At 48.1% G+C, this 9459-nt stretch overlaps 1 protein-coding gene across 1 annotated transcript in view; it reads left to right on the forward strand.

The window, feature by feature from the left end:
- Uroc1 (urocanate hydratase 1) overlaps nt 1–6768 on the forward strand; it is a 32589-nt gene extending 25821 nt beyond the window's left edge. The window contains exons 18-20 of the mRNA XM_031382535.1: nt 1167–1248; nt 3692–3791; nt 5353–6768. Coding sequence (XP_031238395.1) covers nt 1167–1248; nt 3692–3791; nt 5353–5493 — 323 coding nt within the window. The 3' untranslated portion in view covers nt 5494–6768. The remainder of the gene's footprint in view (nt 1–1166; nt 1249–3691; nt 3792–5352) is intronic.
- Nucleotides 6769–9459: the final 2691 nt, after the last annotated feature.

The raw sequence follows: 9459 nt of genomic DNA on the forward strand, positions 1-9459 counted from the left end.
CTCTTCCTCCTCCTCCTCCTGCTCCTCCTCTTCTTCCTCCTCCTCCTCCTCCTCCTTCTCCTCCTCTTTCTCCTCCTCCTCCTTCTCCTTCTTCTCCTCCTTCTCCTCCTCTTCCTCTTCCTCCTCCTTCTCCTCTTCCTCCTCTCTTCCTTCTTCTTTTTCTTTTTCCCCCTCCTCTTCTTCCTCACCCTGAACCAGGAGTGGGAGAGCCTCAGTTCCCTGATCTCTGTGAGAATTTGGGGTGAGAGGGGGATTAAGGAGTTACAGGAGGAAGCTGCAGTTTTTAATGCCTGTGTCTCCAGAATGACAAAATAGAAACTTTCACAGACCTACTCACATTTGTCCTTCAACACATTAGGTGTTTAGAAGGCACCTGGAAGGGGTTCTGCTTTACCACAGGGCCTGGCTCCATAGTTTGCTGGCTTTGTGGCTGTCCTATTATAATAGGTCCCTTCCGCTGCAGCAAAGCAGCTGAGGAAAACCAAAACCAGGATTGAAATAGTGAGTAGCTAGTTACTTGTAGCCAGCGCCTTGCACTGCCAAAGCACTGTCCCTAGTAAAGGAAGCCATGAGCATGTTTGCATAGGAAGACACTTCTCAACTAAGCATGCTTAGTTGGAGTTCAGGCATTGCTCAGTCTTTAAATAAATAAATAAATAAATAAATAAATAAATAAATAAATAAATAATGTCGGGCAGGAATGCCTCCTGGGTAAAGAGATGAGTGTGATAATAAGTAAATTGATTTAAGTCATCTAAAATCTTGAGCCAGAGTGACTTCTGGGTTTCTCTGGAGAGCTTTATCTGAAGCAAAACTACTTGGAGGAGAGCTATCAGCATTTAAAGGTGCAGTAACATTCATTTGCTGAGGTGGTCACCTCTCAAGGCCTGTCTCTGATAGGAGTCAAAAAGTGTCATTCCTCAGCAACACATGAACAAGAATTCAAATTCAGTGCCAGAGAGTGTAGCTGTAGTGAAGGATAATAGGTACAGCTGGACTTTGTCCATTTCTCCTGCTTCCTCTGTTTCTAGACTCCTCTGTCTCTGTTCCCTGACTTACCGCCTGACACACTGTTCTTTAGTCGCAAGAATTAGCATAAGCCTGTCTGTGGCCCTCAGGACCACCTAGTGCAAGGAATGATGGTGCATGCTTCCCTTTCTCTGTAGACATGGCCGTGCAGAACTTCGTTGGAGATGCTTGTCGTGGTGCCACCTGGGTTGCACTTCACAATGGAGGGGGTGTAGGCTGGTAAGAAGACATCAGAAAACAGGCTGTGGGCTGATGTGGAGACCATGGGGTCCTCTCAGGGCAGGGGCAGGTCCAGGGGCCTGCAGTTCTTGGACTTAGGTCCCTGACCACTTGTTCTAATGAGAGTCTTGTGTGAATACATTCCTCATGTGAGCTGGGAACCAGGGGTCAGTATGTTGGGGTGCAGAGGATTGAGGGACAGGGAAGAAGACTTGCATAAAGCCACTCCAGCAGTTTGGCCTGTGCCTGTCATATAGGACACAAAGGCCAGCATGAGTAACAGCCACATTTGTCTCCAGATTCCCATTCCCACTCTAACTATCTCCCTTGAAAGAGTGGGAGCACATGGTTGCCAAGACAACAGGTTCCAGGCTTCGCACTCTCCACAGCTTACAGCTATTCACACAGGTCACTTTCCAGTCGGCACCAGGGCAGAGACCTCTATGATGGTCTCTGATGGTCTATGATGATCTTTCTGTTCCTGTGACAGTAGAGATGCACAGCTTGTCAAGTGAAGAGGCTTATCTGACTCACAGCTATGCAGGTTGCAGTGCAGTCAGTTGACCACACTGCATTTAGGCAGCACAGTATGACAGGAGCCTCTAGGAATGCAGACAGAACCATTCATTCGTGGCAGGGAAAAGAAGAAACCAGGATCTCATGCAAAGGCACTTCTCAATGACTTGAAGACCTCCCATGAGGCCCCGCCCCTTAAAAGTTCCACCGCCTCCCACAAACAAAACATTTAACATCCAGACTCTAGGGGATTCATTCTGATTGGCAGTGGCCATTCCTCTGCTGCTGAAAATATTAACTCAGATTCCTCAGACAAGGTCTATGCAGCAGCATCCACCGATCGCTTTCAGAATCAAAGAAATCTCACAGAATCAAAGAAAAAACATAGGCTTTGCAGATGGAGAAACTGAGGCTCAGAGGGTTTAACTCTGCTAGGAAAGTGTCTTATCTGGGATTCAAAGCTGGAGCCCTGGCTGCTCTGAGCAGTCAGGAGCACTATGGCCCGTGAAAAAGACACACACACACACACACACACACACACACACACAAAGGGGTTGGGGAGGGGGTGAAGTGAGTATGGGCTAGGTTCAGGCAAGCCTCTCCGTCCTGAAGAGTCAAGTCCTTCTATTAACCAGCTTCCCAGTGCATTCAGATGGCTGGCTTGGCCTCATGCCCACCAAGACTAAAATTCTTAACTGCAACCCAGTCAGGTGGCTTTAATTAATGGAAAATGTGACCATAGCACAGTCCTAGCTGGAGAAAAACAGCACAGAAAAGAGCTCCCTGGTTACAGAGCGCCGGGGAAGGGGATGAACGTGACTGTCAAAGAGACTGAAGCTTGTTCTAAGCCTCACAAGACAAAGAGCAGATGGTCTGGGAATTCGGCAGGGAGGATATGGGACCCATCCTCACCGAAGGGGCTGAAGGACCTGGCTCACCGCTGTTGCTTCTCCAAAAACAAACCACACCCAGTTCTGTAGCTTTATTTTCTTCCTTGTTTGGCAAGAATCTAAGAGTCTAAGCTGTTTGCCCTCAGGCTTCTTGACTTGCTTCTCCACTTCCTGGGCTGTCTCCTAGAGAGCTGTGGAGAGGCTCTTCCCTGTGCAGGGTCACCACCCACAGCTGTGTGTCAAGTTCAGCTCCCTCCATGGCCTTGCCTCGTCACAGTCTCTCCTTTGGAGTGTCTGCTTGGTGATTACTTTTGTGCTGTGTGTCCTCTTGGCACCAGTTGGCTGCAGTTTCACGTGCTCCAGACTATGTCTGTAGGACATGGCCATCTGTCAAGTCGCCGAGTGGGAGTGACTATACCTTAGCAAAATCTTTTCTGGGCTATTTCTATAGGAAAGGTGGCATGTGGGTAGACTTCATATCATTTTACAGACCAGGTAAGCTCAGGCAGCCCCTGGGCAGTCAGTCATCTGGGCAACTAGCAGCCCACATGGGGCATGGCAGCTTTCAGTCAGCCTTCCTGTATGCCCATCTGTTCTTTATCAGTGCTTTTGTGGGCCCTGTGAAACAACCTCCCTCCCTTCTCAGAGCACTATTGGAGACCAGGGTGTAGCTATCTAACACTATAGCACTTGGCCAGAACATATACAACCTGGGTACAATGAGAAAGATCGTTTCCCATTCTGATGGACAAATAGGCATGAAATAGAAGGTGATGGGGGAGGGGGAGAAGGGGGAAGGGTGGTTCTTGGAGGGATTCATGAAGTAGGCAAGACTGGCTCAGAAGCAGAGTTGTCTGAGAAGCCAGTATGCAGCTTCTCTGTTCTGCTGACCACGTGACTTTACGCTATAGAGGTCAATGTGACAAGGCTTCCCCTGGGCTGGTATATTCTCAAGCTAATGCCTGGAGTCTTGCAAGCATTCCTGTTCCAGGCAAGTTGACACAGGGAGTAACTGGGGACTGTTCTGTCTCTTGCAGGGGTGAAGTGATCAATGGGGGATTTGGCCTTGTTCTAGATGGAACCACAGAGGCTGAGCAGAAAGCCAGGCTGATGCTCAGCTGGGATGTCTCCAATGGTGTAAGTCCCCCTAAACTCTTCAGTTCCTCACTACCCCTTCCCCTCCATGGCTCTATCCAGGTTGGAAGCCTAGGCTCCATTCCAAGCCCTTCCAGGGCTCCCTCTTCTTTAAAAGGTTTATTTTTATTTGATTCTCTGTGTGTGTGTGTGTGTGTGTGTGTGTGTGTGTGTGTGTGTGTGTGTGTGTGTGTATCATGTGTGTGCCTTGTACCCTCAAGGGTCAGAAGAGGGCATCAGATCCCTTGGAACTGGATATACTGTTGTGAGCCACCATGTGGGTGCTGGGAACTGAACCTAGGTCCTCTGGAAGAACAGCCAGTGCTCTTAACTACTGAGCCATCTCTCTAGACCCCAGGGCTCTTCTTTCACCATCCTTTCCCAACTATTTTTCCACACTTCCCTTTGGTAATCCTTATATCCGGTGTCATCCTGCAGTATAGCTTCTGTACATGCAGATGAACCCTGGTGGGCTCAGTCCTTCCTCCTGAAGCACCCACTGCACTGGTGTTGATCATTCACTATTTGGGGGCTGCAATGGAACCCTGACAGCCTTAGGCATGCTCACTCCATCATTTTGCTGTACACCAACTTCAATATCTCCCTTTTAAGGCTCATCTTTCACTATTTTATGTTGCTGTTCCTTTTTGCTGTACTGGGTGGGCTTTGCCTGTCCAACAGTTACACCAACCCTCACTGCCACTTTCGAAGGCAGCCAAAGATCCCATTTTAGAAGCTAGATAAACCTTCAGTCCTGCAGTTATGGTCCAGCGTTACAGTAGCACATCATCCTGAAGGGGAAATGGGGCAGATTCCTCTCCCAAACCACGTCTCAGGCAGCCCAGATTGGTCAACCAGAGATGGGAGGTCAGGTAACCATGAAGAAAGGTATATAGGGTGTGAGCAAGCTGCGGAGGGATTCAAGAGCAAAGGACCAGAGTGCAAACTGTAGCTCTGGATGACAGAGGTCATACCCAGAGGCAGGTGTGGGCGGGAGGCTCTGGTAGGGCCGCTCCTTGGGAACCACTAAACATCAGCACTTAAGCAGGAATCAGGGATCCGTATCCCAACACTAGGAGTGACAGTGAGACATTACAGGGTTTCCTCCTAGGAGCCCCCACTATCAATGGTATGGATATAGGTCAGGGAGTAGCTGGGTGATGTTTGGTGGCAGCTTGATGGGAAGGTACGATGGTCATCACTTAGGACAGACCAGACACGGGGAGGAAGCAGGCCAAGGAAGGATCTCGTGGCTGGTGATGAGGATTCTGAAAGGAGAAAGGATGAATGAGTGCTAGGGATGAGCTCGTTCCGACCAAGCAGTGCCCTCTATAAATGTCAGGTTGTTCTTAGGGGTGGGAGGTAGGGCTGGTTTCAGATTGAAAAGAGGGTAAGTCAGTTAGTTATATGTTCCAGGTAAGAGAGCGGAGGTTCTGAGCTGGGCAGACACAAAGGAGGCTCTGAAATCCCCAAGTAGAAAAGGACAGAATTTGGGAAGCAGGACACCATGTGCAGACAGATCCCCCTGATCTTGTTACCAATGCTATGTGCTTGGCTTCTGCAGGTGGCACGGCGCTGCTGGTCTGGAAACCCCAAGGCCTATGAGATCATCTGCCAGACAATGCAGGAGAACAGTGGCCTGGTGGTGACGCTTCCTCATGAGGTGGCAGATGAACAAGTGCTACAGCAGGCCCTGCAACCCTGAGAAGAGCGAGGGTCCTCTTGATCCCCTCCTTCCTCATTGCCCTCCCCCTCCCACTGCACCCCTACATGGCACTCTTGGTGTCCCACATAGTAAACCATAGAGGCCTATCAAGGTAGAGGCACTTGTCTTTGACCACTGGCTTGAGGGCAGGGTACATCTTGTTCACAAACAGGCCTGAAAGCCTGCAGTAGAGTAATCTCCAGCTTGGATAGGAAGGAACCCTGAATGCTGGCCAAGCTGGCACCAGCCTCACAAGATTCTCTGCAACCTTCTAAATGTGCTGTTCAGTCTCCTGTCTACTACTGTCCCCGTACTTTTATCTACCCATCTTTTGTCTTTCTCATCACTTTGGGTTCCTCAGAGAACCTGGCATGGGTACCCAAAGTGCTCACACCAAGTCCTTGGTGCTGAGGAGTATGGGGAAGATAGACAGAAATAAAGACTAAAGTAGAGGCAAGAGTATGGCACAGACTGGGCTAGCAGGCATGGGTAACAGAGTCTCTGAGGCAAAAAGGCCAGGTGCTGCTGCAACGTGTGGAGAAAAGACGCTTTCCAGACCAGCTGTGTGAACATGAAAAACAGAACCAACCACTTCCAGAGGTCCCTGAGTGGATCTGGAATCCCGTGGGAATTGCATTAGCCATAAGCTGGGTTCTTACTCTTTTTGCATGGCCTGCAATCCAACCAGACCTACACCAACCTTGTCTCTGAAACAGGAGCTCTGGCAAGAAAGTTGGGTAGCTGTGCTTCCTCAACCTCCCCCTGGAAGTTGCCACTACTTTACAGTGCCTCCTACCCCCCCCATACCCAGCTTTTAGGCCCCCTCCCACTACCGTGTCCTGTGCCCTCTTCTCAATCTCCACCAGGCCAGCTCTCCTGCTGTCTTGTCCCCTAAGCTGAGGCAGGGCTGCGAAGCAGTTAACTTACAAAGACAAAAAGGAAATTTTTGGCTGACAGTTCTGAATGTCCCCACCCAAGATAAGGAAGTCATATTGCTTTGGGCCTCTGGCAACAGTGCCAAGTGACGGTGGCAGGAAGCACATGGCAGAGCAAACTGCTTACACTATGAAACAGGAAGGTAGTCATCCAACCCCTCAAGTGCATGTTCCAGTAACCTAAAGGCTTCCCCCTAGCTCTACCTCTAAGAGTTCCATCACCTCCCAGCACACCTTTGGAATGAGCTTTTAGCCCATCCGGAGCCATAGCAAAGGTCAAAACTGGCTTTCTGGTATTTTGGTCTATGTTTCTTACATAAAATATTTTCCTAAATCAAAAGGAACCAGACATCCTTCAGTGAGGAACCAGGGCCTTTGAGCCTCAGTTTCCAAATATGCACAGCGAACCACAATACCTGTATCTCTTATCTTCTGATAGGATGGATACCTCATGTGGCATGTCCAGTATTCAGATTTGGCTAGTATGACCAAGAAATTGAATTGTAAATTTTGACATTTTAATTCATTTAAAGCAAATTTAGTTCTATTTCAGATAAGTGTAACTGAAATATAATAAGATTTAAATTACATATAGGTTTAGGCTAGGCCTATTCCACTTTCCCCCTAAAAGCCAGGAACATGTTTATTTATAAAAATGCAATTCTTATAGAGGCTGGTGGAGGCTCAGTGGTGGAACACATATTTAGTACACACACATACACACACACACAGTAAAATAAAATTTAGTTGAACAGATAAGTACAGCGGCAGCTTGATCCACTCGGATACATTAGCAGCAGCTTGATCCACTCGGGTATAGTAGCATTTGAAAACAAGCTACCATCTTGAGGGGTGCTACTGAAATGTCCCCCAACACAGTATGAGATAGGCAGGGCTCAGCCTACCCTGGGTGGTGTGGAATAGGCCCCGATCTGATTGGCTTCTCTTGCCCATGAGGCCAATCTTGCTCAGCTATCTCATTGGCTTCTATGTAGGTTCTCTCCTTCTTTCTCAGCCTAATTTTACTCCTGTGGAGATCCATTTTGTTGTTGCAAAATGCAGCAACAGTGCGCCATATCTCTTCCTGAAAACCACAGTGGCTTTCCTGATCCTTGCTGGAGCCAGGACCTGAGCATCCCAACTTGGAAGGAGTAGAAGAGAAAGTGTTCCTAAAAGAGGGTGAGGTCCAGCAGAAGGCAACAGAGACCTGGGTGAAGAGGCCCAGACAAACCACAGAGGGGAGTGTGCAGTGAAGAGCAGGCAAGACAACTCCTGGCAAACCTGGGAGCTTGAATCCACCCAATGACAGGTGTCCTAAAAATTGGTAAGACACTCTTGAAAAGGCAGAGAACACAGAAGAGAATAATGTCCACGTGCTATCCACTGCTTTCCAACATGTTTTCCTTTCTTCTTGCATTGTAGTAAAACACACAACTGTAACTTTAATTTTTTTAAAAGCCCGTTTTTAATGATGGTTCCTAAATGCTTTAGCATCCTTTAGCCCACCACCCACCAGAGGTAGTGGAAAAGAAAGGATATGGGGGAAGTGCACCTGTTTAAAAAGTTCTTTGGAGCAACTCAAATTTGTGTTGTCTGGAAATTGGCAGTTCAGTTCACAGGTTAGCAGCGGCAGCTTGATCCACTCGGATACACCAGCAGTTCATGTCTGTAGAGTAAGGATAGCAAAATGAATCAGTGGCCTTGGCACTAACTAGCAGAGACAACCAGGCCTCAGCCTCTGCACAAATCAGTAGGAGGGACCCAGAGGGGCGCCAGGAAAAGATCTCAACTGTGCCTCTCTCAGAGAATCAAAGATCAGTGAAGACCCCAACAGGCATTGTACAGCTAGCTCCATAAGCAAGCCTAATTCAGCCTCGATCACTGTCCATTGAGTCCTATTTATACCTTTTAAACGTCACATGTCCTCCATGGGTCTTGTCTTAGCATGTGGGTCTGTCTCAGTTGACATCATTCTGCCAATCACCTAGTCTGCAGAAGCTGCAAGAAACTGCAGCACACCACCAGAAATTTTTGGTGCATTTCTCTCTATGGGGTCCTGACAAATGCCGCTCAACTATGCAGTGTAAGGTGGACCAATACATGTGTATTGTTAGCAAAGAATCCTTTATCACATGTCCTTTCACATGCTTATTTAGCAGAACATATTTTCACCTGTTTCTCTGTTAGTTAAATGTTCCTATACTAGTCTGCCTTAGTCTTTTCACCTGTGTCCACTTCAGGAAAATACTCCTTCATGTGTTTGCAAAATACCATCCAACACAACTGACTTTCCAAAGAATCCTTAGGTTTCCACTTCAGACTAAGTTCCAGGGTGCAACTCAGTGGCCTAAAGCACCCCATGGTGCTATGCAGCAGTTTTCACCACCCAGATCTAGGAGCCAGCTTTTCATCACCCCAAACTGACACTGCCCCCTCCTCAGCCCCTCTCACCCTATTGCATTGTGTGCTCCAGAGACCTCACAAATGTAGAGTCACATAGTGCTTATCCTTCTGTGACTGGCTTACTCACCCACTGTCATGTCCTTGAGTTCTTCCACATGGCAGCATGTAGCAGAATGCCCTTCCACAAACTCCATATGATGGACCACATTTGCTTAGCCCTTCAGCCACTGAAGGACTTGTGAGTTCCTGTAAATCCTTTTATGAGCCAGTTGTGCATATGTCTACCCAAGGCCTTGCTTTCAGCTTTTGGGTCTTCATCTAGAACTCTAATGACGGGGATCACATTACAATTCTATCTTTAAGTTTTTTTTTTTTTTTTTTAGATACTTTCTTTATTTACATTTCAAAAGTTCTCCCCTTTCCTGGCTTCCTCTACGAAACCCCCCCTATTACCTCCCCCTCCCCCTGCTCACCAACCCACCCTCTCCCACTTCCTGGCCCTGGCATTCCCCTACACTAGGACATAGAGCCTTTACAGGACCAAGGGCCTCTCCTCCCATTGATGACTGACTAGGCCATCCTCTGCTACATATGTAGCTGGAGCCATGAGTCCCACCATGTGTACTCT

Source organism: Mastomys coucha, unplaced genomic scaffold, assembly GCF_008632895.1.
Source record: "Mastomys coucha isolate ucsf_1 unplaced genomic scaffold, UCSF_Mcou_1 pScaffold20, whole genome shotgun sequence".
Taxonomy (NCBI): Eukaryota; Metazoa; Chordata; class Mammalia; order Rodentia; family Muridae; genus Mastomys; species Mastomys coucha.